General features: G+C 40.7%; 1 protein-coding gene across 1 annotated transcript in view; it reads left to right on the forward strand.

The window, feature by feature from the left end:
• LOC139933967 (sodium- and chloride-dependent GABA transporter 1-like) overlaps positions 1-15,623 on the forward strand; it is a 45,024-nt gene that overhangs the window by 17,478 nt on the left and 11,923 nt on the right. The window contains exons 2-4 of the mRNA XM_071928217.1: positions 3,451-3,582; positions 10,793-11,000; positions 12,481-12,613. Of these exons, the coding sequence (XP_071784318.1) occupies positions 3,451-3,582; positions 10,793-11,000; positions 12,481-12,613 (473 nt within the window). The remainder of the gene's footprint in view (positions 1-3,450; positions 3,583-10,792; positions 11,001-12,480; positions 12,614-15,623) is intronic.

Consider the following 15,623-nt stretch of genomic DNA (forward strand, 5'->3'; position numbering starts at 1 on the left):
AAAGAAGTAAACTTTCCACGACTTTGATTTCGAGACCTCAGGTTTAGAATCTGAGGTCTCGAAATCAAGCATCTGAAAACACACAACTTCGTGTGACAAGGGTGTTTTTTTAGTCATTATTATCTCTCAACACTTCGACGACCAATTGAGCTCAAATATTCACAGGTTTGATATGTTATGCATATCTTGAGATACAGCAAGTGAGAAGAGTGGTCTTTGACAATTACCAATAGTGTCCAGTGTCTTTAAATAGTATATTGGGATAACTTGTTTCCATTGTATTGTTAATTGATGTACCAAGAATGCACGAAACCGAACACTATGTGACGTTACAATATCATGAAGTTCACTATTCTCAGTGGGATTGATAAATAGAGCAATGTGCGTACAAGTCGAGTGAGAACCGATTGTATTCAAAAATTATCCATAATTTGAAACAGGAGACAATGTTAGCAGACATCTTTGCGGTCTACTTGTTTTCTGAGAATACCTTCTCAGCCAAGCCAGCTGCATGCTTGGCCTGTCCGGGATTTAAGCCATCAAACACAAACCGTGGAATAATGAATGACACCCAGGGATTGCCACTCGGTCCCTCGTAAAAGAAACAGGAAAATCGAAAATTCAAATACTCGTAAGTGGCTTTATAGTGATTGGCTCGGGCGCCCTGGTTTTAATATATGCATCTTGATAATTCAGGAGTAAGACGGGATTACAATCTTGTCCCGTTTTCACCTCTAGATGTGGAAGTAGGAAACAGCTTATCATCAATCTGAAACTGTGAATTGATTTCAGAAGTTCAATATCATCCGCATGTTGTATAGAAACCTGCGATTTAAGTGGTGAATTTCTTAGCAATCTATTTAATTAATGACTGTAATTAGCGGTGGCTGTGTCCGTAACCCGAATCCCGGACGTTGGGAGTTTGGTCAGTTTGTTGGATAATCCGTATGTGTTAAGTGCAAACTCTTTTCATTATGGATTTCAAGCGACTAATTTACTCTCTGAATTTTGTAACATCGTATATACATGCTGTTTCCTGTCCAGATTTGTGTGGTTCAATGGAGTAACCATATAGGGGCGGGGCAGGGGTAGGGGGCAGAGAGCGGGAGTCCCACCGCGACACCACCCCCCCCCCCCCCCCTTCCATGAAGAAAGTCAAATCCAACTTAGTTTTAGCGACGTGACAACAGACACAACGGAAATAGTGAGTCTCCCAAAAGCGTCATCTGGAGATTCCAATTTGTTGAAATCCTGTTATTCATTTTTGATTAACTTGAGGAGTGGGGGGGGGGGGGGGGGCTAGACGAGGTGCTATATGCTTAGGCCTACTACCATGACCATGTGGGTTTTTTAAATATAAAATTATGCTTTCTTCAGAAGTATGAGCCTACCTACAAGCGTTGGAATCTTTGAATTTTGGGAAATGACGGTTTCATCTTTTCTCGGAACTGGTGAAGCTTGAACACCGATCCAGTAGCGGGGTCATAGTTTTTTTTTACAGGGGTGTTTTTTATTATCTAATAATACATCCAAGGGGAGGAGGAGGGACGGGGGAAAAATGAGGAGAAACTAGAAAGAGAAGAGAAAATTATGGCGCATTGAGGCTGATCCAGCAGGTACACCAGCCGCCATAAATCGAACTTAAGGGTTTCCGCTCTCAAGCTGGTTAAACAATCAGTGAAACATTTTGTCCGTTAATCTGTATTAGTGATGCACGCATGGGCTATCCAAATAGTGTTTGGGATGTCTTGGGTTGTAAATCCCTGGCCGGGCTGCCGCACCGCAGCTCCCCCCTTGATGGCTCCGCCGGGGAGGCTGGGCTTCGATCGGTCGGCAGGAGCTGCAGTTGTAGCTCGCCCGACCGCTGATCGACTCAAAACCACTCGATTTTTTTTCTTCGTCTTCTTATTTTAGACAAACCCTCGATATGTCATGCACTAAACACTTCCGATTGAAGTTGTTCCGCAGGGGGATTGTGACAGTTTGGTTAGAGTTTTATTTTATTTTTTAATGTTGTCCTCTGGAAACGGAAACGATTTCGTGGCCCCCAAGGTTGGACTCTGAGGCCGGTGATGGCAGGCGCTCTTCTTGCCGCTGCAGTTGTCATCGTTAAATCAGATAAACTCAGACTGAACTCGTATGTAATTCAGGATGTTGTTATACAATTAGCAAAACCACCAATGGGCCCTTTCAAGAACTTGATCTTCACTGTTTTTGTACACTAAGTCTCTTGTGATTATGGTTACTCAGTGTTCTTCTTTCATTTTATAGCTATTTTGTATCCTTCGCAGCAGCCATCTTGGTTGCATTTCTTATATTCATTGTAGGTAACTAAAACCTGGTAGAGAAAATGCAGAAGACTAAAATACTGCCCACGCTGTCTGCAAAGCCTTCGAATTTACACAAGCACTGAATTTCCCTAATCGTAAAATGGCGTTTGTTTTAACAAAATCGCTCCCCTTTCGGCAAAAATCGAGCTCCGTGGTATAAAATCAATGTGTTGATCTCAACACCAATAGGGATTGATTATTTCCTGGTAATGAACGCAAATAAACAAAAAACTGGGTAGCCTTATAACTGCAATACAACCATGGGCTGTGTATGCTCCACGGTTCGAATCCCATTTGACATCCGAAACCTTTTTGTGTATTCTCTCTTATCTTCCATGCCTAGGATTACGGCTTTGGGTGTGTTTGTTCTTAGCTGTAAACTTTGACCCAAGAATCAGTCACAAACTCGACCATGAGTCTAACTCAGACTCGACCCAAATGCCTTGTCACTCCGACTCCGACTCGACCCGACTTGTGACTCTGACTCGACCCAAATGACTCGCAGACTCGACCTATGACTTAATTAACCTTCCCAGATTCAAATGGGGATAAAGAGTGATATCGTTTTTCCAAACCGCACTTCTTGGAAATGAGAAATTTTAAAAAATGCATTCCTATCCATTTTCAAGTAGCGCTCTCGAAAAAGACTTTTTTGTGATGGCCTTCTGTTCGCCACAAAACTCGTCCTGCCTTTTGTATTAAATCTCTCGACCGTGTTTTAAAGTGAAGCTGGCGTGCTGACAAGATGTCCGCCGAGTGCCTAATGCCAACCAGATCGGGTGTAGACGGACCTCATGTAGGTAAATTCGTAATAATATTAGCAATTTCATATTTCATGGTTACCCGACGTCGTGTAATGTTTCGTGAATTGAAATTAATTGAGTTATATTACATGGTAATTCTACCATTCAGGACTTTTATTTGCAGACAAAGTTTGAGGGATTTTGATAAATTAACTATGACAAAAATAATTCTGCGTGCAAGAAGTAGGGCCTGCATGGCACAGTGGATGTTCAAAAGCTGTTAATTTCGCCTTCGCTATTTGTAACACCCTTTCTAAAGCCCTTTCTAAAGTTTGTATTTACTGTATGCCACTTTTGGTTTTGTTTTTATTATACAGGTGCCTTTTTGTTGCCGTACACAATAGCCCTGCTTGTCGCCGGGGTACCAGTGTTTTTCTTCGAGGTTTCCATTGGTCAGTTTCTCAGCCTAGGTGGTCTTAGCATTTGGAAGATTTGCCCACTTTTCAAAGGTAACGTATTCAAATGCTTTTACAAAAATACGACAATAAAAAATGTTTACATTCAAAATCCATCCTAATAAGAACAAACCGGATTCAATTTGAAGAACTTGTGTCATGTTGTACTTTGCGCTATTAACTTGAGATGACGTATTTAAAAACAGTGACTGCTCTATATTCCGACATCCCATGTTCCGACAACCCAATGTTCCGAAAACCAATTCGTGATTTACATCATAAGGGTTAAGGGTTGGGGTAAGGGTCTTCCCCTTTCGAGTTCATAATCTACTTCAAACATTTGACCAGGATTGGGCACACCTCACAGCCTTCTCGTTTTGCCGCCGTAGGGTGAAACCCGGTTTATATTACCTGCGAATGCGATATGGCTTTTGACGTCACAAAATTTGTAACGGATAATTCCCAACAGTGGAGCTGTGTTCAACAACTGCGAAACATTATGCTTCAAAAACAGCCAAGTGACGTCAAAATGCGGAACATATGGGTATAACAAGGGAACTATACATTCTCCACTTGCTATCCTTTCTTGGGGGGGGGGGTATACCAAGACGAGGGAATGTTGCAGTATATCCGAAACATTCACTGCGAAAACAGCCATGTGACGTCAACATTTTGGAACACTTCCATACGTCTCTTCTTGGGGGGGGGGGGGGGGGGTTACACAGAGAAAGAGGGAGATGTTGCAATATCGAGGGCAAACACTATTTGTAAATAGAACAATGTTGATGTTTAGTCTCGATCCGGACATTGTTGTATTTGGCGTGTACCTTTCGTCATCTTGTGTAAGATGACATGTGGTGTCCAACATGAAGTGGACATGAAGTTTGTGGACTGTGCATTCAATACACACAAAACAAACGAGAACTATAGGTCTGTCTTTTGACTTGGCTGGCAGTGGTTTTGTTTTCTGGTATAACGCACAGGGGCCAATTTCATAGAGCTGCTTAAAGGCAGTGGACACTATTGGTAATTGTCAAAGACTAGCCTTCACAGTTGACGTATCTCAACATATGCATAAAATAAGAAACCCTGTGGAAATTTGAGCTCAATCGGTAGTCGAAGTTGCGAGATATAAATAGTGAAAGAAAAAAAAACACCCTTGTCACGCACGAAGTTGTGTGCGTTTAGTTGGTTGATTTCGAGACCTCAAGTTCTAAATCTGAGGTCTCGAAATCAAGTTCATGGTAAATTACTTCTTTCTCGAAAACTATGGCACTTCAGAGGGAGCCGTTTCTCACAATGTTTTATACCATCAACCTCTCCCCCATCACTCGTCACCAAGATAGGTTTTGTGCCAATAATTATTTCGAGTAATTACCAATAGTGTCCACTGACTTTAAGACCATTCTAACCCATTCGAGACACCTTTTAAACCATGCCGTTCATTTAATTTCGTTCATTTAATATTTTCACAGGTAAAAATGCAAAGTACAAAAAAGAAAACATAATTACATACACATTATGAGAGAGGGAAAAAAGTAGCACCGCTTATGGAAATTAAGGACATCGATAAAAACAGGGCCTACAGTATAACCATATGAGAACAATATAATCAAAATGATAAATGCTCATAAAAAAAATGGGAATTTTAGAATACAAACTTGGTAAAAGAGATATTCTGGAAATTTACAATGTGAAAAGCACTATGAATAGTGAGACGAAACATTTACAATTCACATATGTTGAGTAATTATTTTGCAGGAAATGTTGACTCGATATAGGGTGCAGTTTCTCCTTGACACACTATAGCTACGTAATAAAATTAAACATTTGTGTCCGATATTGTGTTACCCAAATGACGTAATGGACTCCCTGTACATATTTTGTGGAAGTTTCTGATTGCAATTTTAGCGCCAAATTGTTCACCGTCCACCAGTCAGAAAAGTCCTTCAAAAGATGATTATTTCTTTCCAATACATTTCCTGCAAAACGGGGGGAAAAAAATTAAATACTGGGTGCACGTTTGTATGTATATTGTATAACATCACTACAATGGTCTTGCTTTCACTTTTAGCCTTCGAGAAAGAATCTGCTAAATTGAAAACATTAGCTGAGGTCTCGAATTCAAGGCATCTGAAAGCACACAACTTGTGTGACAAGGGTGTTTTTTCTTACATTATTCACTCGCAACTTCGACGACCGATTGAGTTCGACTTTCACAGGTTGTTTATTTTATGCATAATGTTGAGATACACCAAGTGATCATACTGGTCTTTGACAACTACCACAGGTGTCCGGCGACTATAAATACCATAGTTAAACCAAAAAAAGAGACTTAAAAAAAAAATCATTGGAACAACTTTCTGTTGTATTAGATAAAAGCAATCTCAGATAAGGCAACTTTCCTTGTGACAAGGGTGTTTTTTCTTTCATTATTATCTCGGAACTTCGACGACCAATTGAGCTCAAATTTTCACAGGTTGGTTATTTTGTGCATATGTTGAGATACACCAAGTGAGAAGACTGGTCTTTGACAATTACCAATAGTGTCTATTGTCTTTAAGTCATGTCCCTAGTGCAAGTTTGTGGGAGAGTATTATAGAGGATAACCCTGCCGTTTCTGGTTCACGTTAGCACGCAACCCGTTTTCCCAGGCTCGCGAGCTACAGTTCACCTACAAGGCATCCCTGGTTTCAAATACCAGAAGTATGCAATATTAATAACAATAGTTGTTTACACTTTGTTCTGGGAAGTTCCCAACTGCTGCATTCTCACATCAATCTTTAATATGTTAACATTAAAACAGTGTTGAAGGTTGTTGTCACTAAATGCATGGCTTGAGAACAAAAGTTAACTTGTACAACTGAACAAACTTTGACTTGTACTTCAAACTATATAAATAACTTACAACATTTGTAATTGAAAAGAGGTTACATCACACAGGTTCATCCATTTAATTTGCCTGCAGCAAACTCGAGAAACTTCTGGTTTTGTACGAAAATTTGCAGGTAATAATGTAAAACAAAATTAGGTCTTTGAAAACATCAGACCACGCAAATGAGCGCCATGTTCCGTTAGCATCCGTCCAGAGACTAGAATGTGTTTAGACTCCGCTCAAGTCTCAGGCTCAAGTCTCCTTGAGTTATCATTTCCTCTTACCCCCTGAGGACGGTCCAATTAATGCAGTTCTAAAATAACAGTTTTGGGGTGTACTCTAACTCTCTGTATAAATCCGCCAACTGTTGAAATAGGAAAGAATAGCATGCCCCTGGGATGCATTGCCAACAATTCCTCAGTGTTTGGGCGGGATCATCCTTAAAGGTAAACGCTCCAAATGAAACAACGGCGTGTTGAATCAAGAATGGTCTGTCTAAAAAGTTTGGTAGAGCTTATAATAGCAACAACGCCCCGTGGGAGTAAAACCACAGTGATAATATGAAGTATCTGCATCAATAGTGTGTTGTTCCAGATTGATTATGTTACTATTATCGGGATGGTTTAACACTCTTCTCAACTCCACCTAGATCTTGTTTTATTCACAAGATTGTGTAAGAGTGCAACGCAGAGACAAGGCCCCATGTGAGTTTTTGAATACGAAGTACTTTCCCGCTTCATTTTGACAGCTATACACACAACGACACACAAGCACATGGGATGTATAAAACGGTCAACAGCATTAAAGCCATCCAGCACGTTTGTTAAAGGAACACGTTGCCTTGAATCGGACGAGTTGGTCAAAACAAAAGCGTTTGTAACCGTTTTTTATAAAATGCATATGGTTGGAAAGATGTTTTAAAAGTAGAATACAATGATCCACACAAGTTTGCCTCGAAATTGCGTGGTTTTCCTTCTACTGTGCGAACTAACATGGTCGGCCATTTATGGGAGTCAAAATTTTGACCCCCATAAATGGCCGACGTGTTAGTTGACGAGGTAAAAGGAAAACCACGCAATTTCGAGGCATGTTTGTGTGGATCATTGTATTCTACTTTTACAACATCTTTCTACCCATATGCATTTTATAAAAAACGGTTACAAACGCTTTTCAAAGACCAACTCGACCGATCCAAGGCAACGTGTTCCTTTAAGTCTCATTCGGTGCATCTCTACATGCATAAAACAACAGTACCTGTGCTTATCAAAATTGCAAGAGAATAATGAAAAAACAACACCCTTGTTGCACGTTGTGAGCTTTTAGATGCATAATAAAATACTAAAGCTGAAGTGTTTTTTATATTTGAGTGAGAAATGACCTCTTTCTCAAAACTACGTTTACTTCAGTGAAAGCCATTTCTCACAATGTTTTATACTATCAACATCTCTCCATTACTCGTTACCAAGTAAGTTTTTATGCTACCAAATTGTTCCGAGTACTAAATAACCAATAGTTTTCATGCCTTTAATGGTCCGTCACTGATACTGCTATAGATGCTCCCAGGTTTACTCGGGTGAACATACATGTCGTCACGGAAGCATCGGGCATTGACGCAAACTTGGACACCAAGAGTACTTTGGTAATTTTATTTACCTCAGAGAAAACAAGCTTTATTATTCCGCATTACGATTTTAAATAATGCATTTATGACAATTATTGTGAAGTCATGACCAGAAAAAAAGCCGCGAAGGAACATGAAATCGACACCACTGTGTGACGCAATGATATTTTGCGTGTTGTTCGCGAAACATTAAGTTATTCTTTGCGTAACTCCATTGAATTCCATCAAGTTTATCAACACATCAGATAGGGTTATCCAACCATTGTTAACATACTCCAGCAACTGGTCTTCATATATATCTTTTTAGCCATGTGGCAAATTTGTCTCCTAATTGGTGGGACACGGGGCGGACCAAGTACGGATGAAGGCCACGATGTATGGGGAAGATGAAGTGAATGTTACCGGGGCCCCGCGGAGCTCTCCCCCCGGTCAGCACAATTGGATTGATTAGGCCATGGAGGATTCCTTCCTCCATGATTAGGCACAGCATCATATTAGCAAAGCCCTGGCCCATATATCTTGCCTATTTTGCGAATGCCAAAGCTCAACGACAGTCCTGGTTTGACTTTTGAGGTTCACAGTTGTAGAAACTAAAGAAGACATTCCTTCCAGGGTTCCACGCGAGTCTTTGAGGAAGGAACTAACGGCGTGACTTGTAATCTGGGACTTCTCACTGGGTCGTGTGTTTTGATGGTAGACTAGCAAGACTGGTACTTTCATTTCAATGTATACGTTTATTTCCACAAAACGCCCCGTACTTAATATATATAAAAAAGATATCTTTATTTCTGAAAGAACAAATATTAAGCAGTCAAAATAGAAAAAACACATTTTCTTGTCAAACTCTAGGAAACCGGTATGATTAGCGACCTCCCTGTATCACCGTAGCTTGTTTAGGTCTATTTAGTGCCAGTCGAAATAAGTCTGTGGTGAAATGTCAAAAGAATCCTTGACTTTGTTGATAGCTTGTTCTTCAGGGAAAACGACCTAGAAAATGTGTTGCCAAATTTGCTGTTTGCACGGTGGGTTAACAGTGACCAGAGCGATGTGTGTCTTGTACAAAGGTTTTACGATGGTTACAGTTACTGCCTGACATTGACACATTTTTGTGCTCAATTTTTTTTTTATTACAAGTGAAATGTGATGTTTCCGGTACCACATGCCGCTACTCCAACTGTGATTCCACGTATGATTCCAAGGAATTCGGCTGATTTCGTAAATTCCTGTTATATTGTATTGATTTTTAGACTATAAAAAATCCATCTTTACATGAGGTCGAAGAAGGCCAACCAGAATACCTTCACGTTGTGCCCGAAGGTTAAAAATGGTTACTTTATGTTTTTTGACTAAAACCTCCCATGGGTGCACACAGATTTAGAATATGTGGGTTCGATGACCCGTTAATTGGATTTGCACAATATTGTAGCTGCACTTCGCACTCGTTTTTAGTGACGGATATTGACTCTATAACGATTGCCGAACTGGTATCCACCGTGCCTGCTGGTGGCAGAGGGTGTCGCCCAATGTTCCCATAATATACACTTAAACGGTGTTACTCGTACTCCATGGTTGTACGGTCTTCCGATGTTGTTGCATCCCTGTTGAGCCATCTATTATTATTATTCTCTTTGTCCCTGTAGCTCATCCCTCATAGACTTTTTACACAGATTTAGAATATGTGGGTTCGATGACCCGTTAATTGGATTTGCACAATATTGTAGCTGCACTTCGCACTCGTTATTAGTGACGGATATTGACTCTATAACGATTGCCGAACTGGTATCCACCGTGCCTGCTGGTGGCAGAGGGTGTCGCCCAATGTTCCCATAATATACACTTAAACGGTGTTACTCGTACTCCATGGTTGTACGGTCTTCCGATGTTGTTGCATCCCTGTTGAGCCATCTATTATTATTATTCTCTTTGTCCCTGTAGCTCATCCCTCATAGACTTTTTACACAAAAATCCTTGTGGAGCAAACACCCCCTTTAGAAATTCCCTGGAGACCATTGTTCTTTACTTTCCCTTTTGTTATAAGACTCTATAAGGCAGCAAATATTAGGGCACAAGTACACCCTTAAAACTTCCAAGGATTTCCTCATATGCCCAGATTGACAATGCTGGAGGACCAGTGGTGGACTTCACAAAGGTAGTCCTAACTTAGGACTAGTCCTAGGCAATGCTAAGAGATAGGACCAGTCCTAAGTTAGGATGAGTTACTGGTCCTAACTTAGGACCAGTCATATCTCTTAGCATTGCCTAGGACTAGTCCTAAGTTAGGACTACCTTTGCGAAATCCACCCCAGAGCTTGCAAATACAAAAACTGACTTAAAAGTCAGTTTTGGCCAGAACTGTGTTGCTACGTAGAGAGGGCAATATCTCTATTGTTACAAGGCACCGGACACCTTTGGTAATTATCAAACACCAGTTTTCTCAATTGTATTATCCCAACATATGCATAAAATAACCAAATAAGAAAATTTCCACGAATTTGATTTCGAGACCTCAGATTTAGAATTTGAGGTCTCGAAATCAACCATCTAAAAGCACACAACTTCGTGTGACAAGGGTGTTTTTTCTTTCAATAATATCTCGCAACCTCGACGACCAATTGAGCTCAAATTTTTCACAGGTTTGTTATTTTATGCATATGTTGAGATACACCAAGTGAGAGGCGTGGTCTTTGACAATGATCAATAGTGTCCAGTGTCTTTAATCTGCTTTGACCTGATATGATTTGATTTGATTTGATTTATACACTCTATAGGTGTTGGTTATGCTGGCCTGGTGATGTCATTCTGGTTGAACGTGTGGTACGTCATGCCGATGGCTTGGGCTCTGCTCTACCTGGTCAACTCGTTCACGTCCAAGCTACCCTGGGAAGGATGTGACAACGACTACAATACGGAATTCTGCTATGCCAATTATTCCTATTCCGATAACACTTCAACCAACCCCACGGAAGAATTCTGGGAGTAAGGATGCTTTTCTTGGTTTAATTTAACCAAACATTACTCATTTCAACGCTGCCAAATCTTCACAGGGAAAATTTTAAATACGAAGTCCCTTTCCCGGGAAATTCCCGGGGAAATGAAAAGCTGACCCGTTTCACACTTGAGTTACCACCCTTGGCAATCTCCCGTGATATAGCTACACCTCTTCTTGCGAATAGGGCTGGGCATGACAATCCAGGGGTTGTGAAACGACGATGGGTTGATGGACGAGCCCGAGCCGAAACCAAAGCCGTGGCTCATGTCACGCAGTTTGGGATGGGCAAGTTGTTTTCTATGCATAAAAGACGAACCACCCATACACAATTAATGTCGGGGGAGTTCACATTGTGCTGGATATGTGACATGGTGCACCCCCCCCCCCTCCCCGATGAAGGTTGCGTTCGATTATCTTCCCCGGGTCGACCCGGTAGGTTCTAGTAGCTTTTACGTCATTCCAGGGGCTCACCCCGGTCATGCCCAAGTGCCCTGCTTGTGGAACGGGTCACTCGGGGCTGGCCCGAGGTGCATGACTTCGTTCGATTAGTTCTTGTCAGGGGCTCACCCGTATGAACACCACGGTTTCGACAAAAGGGAAGCTAATCGAACACACCCAAGTGGTCTGGGAATCTTTTGACCTCTTAAAACGGATGAAAACAGTGTACTAAAAAAAGTATGGGGACATTTGGGGGACACCCTCAGCCAGATATTGGGCATGGTATATGAATTCAATTTGAACATTCAACATTCAATCTGTTGTGACTGAACAAGGTTTGGACATCATTCAAATATTACTCAGATATGGCTATAACATTGGCTGTAAATAATAGGTCACATTTTAAAGCTGGCTTTAGTCTTAGGCTAAGCTAAGATTTGCCACCTGTTCGAAATCCCACACCTAAAGGTTCCGTTTTCTAAAACTTCTGACTGAGCCCAATCCGAGCCTATGAGCTCAAAGACTTGAAAAGTGCCATTATTTGTTGACGATCGGGGATTGATTTCATCTAAAGCAGCTGCAATCTAAAACACATACACAAAAACCCCAAAATATAGAAAGCTTGTTGTCAGAAAGCGTTCGCCAATTGAAGTGCCGAGTCATTTGTTCTATTTCTCTTCCAATTTAGCTAAAAGAGTTAAGCAATATTTTCTGCTTTAAAAGTTTTATGAGATCATGGGCCCGCATAAGTAAAAAATATGTCTTAAAAGGGTTTGCGTCAACACCATATGGAAAAATCTTTGATAGCAACAGAGTCCAGTATTCTCCTGAAGACTGATCGAAACGTCGTCAACCACCGGTTCTTTTCGGAACTAACACTACTCGAATAGATATTTCACATGGTGTTACCATAGCTTTTGCGGGGCCCATGATCACATAAACCTTAAAGAACCAACACTACTGAAAAGAGATTTCACCATGCGAAGTTACAAATCCTACTTATTAGGTCTTTCTTTTTCATATCAACAGGAGATACGTCTTGGAAAAGACTGAAACTATCGACCACCCCGGCAAGATTCGTTGGCAGTTAGCCCTGACGCTGCTCGTTGTGTGGGTGGTGTGCTACTTCTGTATCTGGAGGGGTGTTAAATGGACAGGAAAGGTACAAATCAACATAGTCTGTGGCATATTTATTTATTTTATTCCGAACCCTGGGGAGACCTCTCAGGGGAAAACTGTTTTTCAGATTTGCCCAGCAACTACAATCAAAGATCAAAATAAAAGAAAGAAATGCTTTGGGCGTGAATGGACAGAACCATTAACTAAATATCGCAGAGGGGAAGAAGTCTGTATCGTACAAACGTTGCGACGAGAAGAACGTATTGCTATGGAGTGGGTGTGAAGAGCTGTGAAGAGAACATGGGGAGAGTTTAGACATCCCAAGGCTAACGAACCTGTCAAAAGCACTCGACACTATTGGTAATTACTCAACATAATTGTTAGCATAAAAACTCACTCGGTAACGAGCAACGATGAGCTCATTACCAACTAAGTTTAGTTTGAGTAACTACCAACACTATACCACTGAATTCAACCATAGAGCTTGTCCTTGCTCTATGCTTCAACACTGGTGGTGTCCCCGTGCTGGGGTCTCTCGAAACTAGAGCAGTGAAATTGATTCATTGGCAATCTGCTCCGCTCGGGGCGAAATGGACGTTGATGGTGGACGCGGCTCTCATTTGTCAGCTCGGTATTTTCTTTTGATTCCCTCCGGTTATCAAATAATTTTGTCTAAGATTAACTGGGTAATGCAAGCCCCGGGGCTGCATGCCTGTGTGTAAGTGACTGTGTAACTGTTCATACGTCTGGTCATCTGGGGAGGTTATTATTATTGTACAACTCTGGTGTAATGAAACCAAGGATGCACCATAAGTGAACTTAATCACTGCAGCTTGCAAGCCTAAAGGAGGAAACCTGTTAACAAGGGTGTTTGCTGTGTGAACCAGAAACACCGGGGTTAAAAGTTCTTTTGGTACTTTTGGTAGGACGCAAAACACAAAAAGTATCAGACCCGTTAAAGGAACACGTTGCCTTGAATCGGACGAGTTGGTCAAAACATAAGCGTTTGTAACCGTTTTTTATATAATGCATATGGTTGGAAAGATGTTTTAAAAGTAGAATACAATGATCCACACAAGTTTGCCTCGAAATTGCGTGGTTTTCCTTCTACTGTGCGAACTAACACGGTCAGCCATTTATGGGAGTCAAAATGTTGACCCCCATAAATGGCCGAACGTATTAATTCGCAAAGCAAAAGGAAAACCACGCAATTTCGAGGCATGTTTGTGTGCATCATTTCTATTCTACTTTTACAACATCTTTCCAGCCATATGCATTTTATAACAAACGGTTACAAACACTTTCCAAAGACCAACTCGACCGATCCAAGGCAACGTGTTCCTTTAAGTATTCTGATATACATTTATACAACTTTCAAATGTTTCAAACGTTGACCTCCCTGGCTTCCATGGTTTTACGAAACAAATTGCTGTATTTTAAAAGATGTTGGAAAACCAAGTATTATCACCAACCAAATAAAATAAACAAGGAAACATTAGATCATAGTTATAGAGGGGGAATATTCCTCATCCATCTACGGTGTATATAAAAAAAAAATAAACTACGGTTTGTTTGGGGAATCTTGGTTTGAGTCCAATTTCGTAGAGTTGCTTAAAGACGCCCTTTGTAACTGTCAAAAGACCTGTCTTCACACTTGGAGTATCTCAACATATACATAAAACTACAAACCTGTTAAAATTTGAGCTCAATTGGTCGTCGAAGTTGCGAGGTAATACTAAAAGAAAAAACACCCTTGTCACACGAAGTTGTGTGCTTTCAGATGCTTGATTACAAAACCTCAAAATCTAATCCCGAGGTCTCGAAATCAAAGTACTTCTTTCTCGAAAACTACGTTACTTCAGAGGGAGCCGTTTCTCACAATGTTTTATACTATCAACAGCTCCCCATTACTTGTTACCAAGTAAGGTGTTATGCTAATAATTATTTTGAGTAATTACCAATAGTGTCCATAGCTTTAAGCAGTAAATATTGCTAAAACAAATTCTGCTAAGCAAAACAAAGCAAGCTATCAGTCATTAATAGCGCACGTTGAATGGGATTTTGGCTAAGCACATTTCTCAGCTACTCTGTATGATAAGCAGATGAACCCCGGGCTTTAAACAACTGATGATAAAGATTATCGTATAAGCTGGTTTTTTTGTAAAGGTGTCAAGCTGGATCAACGTAAGGACGAATCTTTAAGCCTAGGGTAACTTTTTTTTTTTTAATTCACCATGCAAAGGTTTTTAGATAATGAGATTACTATAGGGGGTCCCTTAGTCTGAGTAGGTCTAAGATTCGGATTTCTCAAGATTTTGGGGTAGAAGGCCGTGATTTCTAAACTAACTATTAGCCTCGGTCTCCTACCCATGTCAAACCTGTCTGTGATACGACCTTGCCTGGGGTGTGGCTCTAATTAGGGTAACTGAAAACATCGCCTTTAAAAACAGGTTGAAGGTGGCTGGTGATCGGTCCCTTGAATTTTGAGCTCCTGGTAACGAGGTTGTTCAGAGGCTTTTCTGCTTATTAATGATCTTCGTGAAATTATGTGTTTCTGGGCTTCTGAGTTTTATAACAGCTTATGAGCTGAAAAATTTGCTTATCAAATAAAAAGCAAGGTAACCTGAGTTTTTATTAAGCAAATTTTGTTTTGTGACAGGTAGAATAATTGTGTGTATTATTAACAGCTTGATGAAGTTTTGCCATTGGTCCAATTTTGTTTGCTCCTTGCCGCGTGGTTTTCCTTTTGCTTTGCGAATTAATACGTTCGGCCATTTTATGGGAGTCAACAATTATTGACCCCCATAAATGGCCGACCGTGTTAGTCGACGAGGTTAAAGGAAAACCACGCAATTTCGAGGCATAATTGTTTGGATCATTGTATTCTACTTTTAAATCATCTTTCCAACCATATGCATTTTATAACAAACGGTTACAAACTTTGTTCAAAGACCAACTCGACCGGTTCAAGGCAACGTGTTCCTTAAAGGAAGTGGCCTATAATGTTAGTACGCAGTATAGCAAGATCTTGAAGTTATATGCCCAGTTCATGG

This window comes from Asterias amurensis, chromosome 2, assembly GCF_032118995.1.
Source record: "Asterias amurensis chromosome 2, ASM3211899v1".
NCBI classification, from domain to species: Eukaryota; Metazoa; Echinodermata; class Asteroidea; order Forcipulatida; family Asteriidae; genus Asterias; species Asterias amurensis.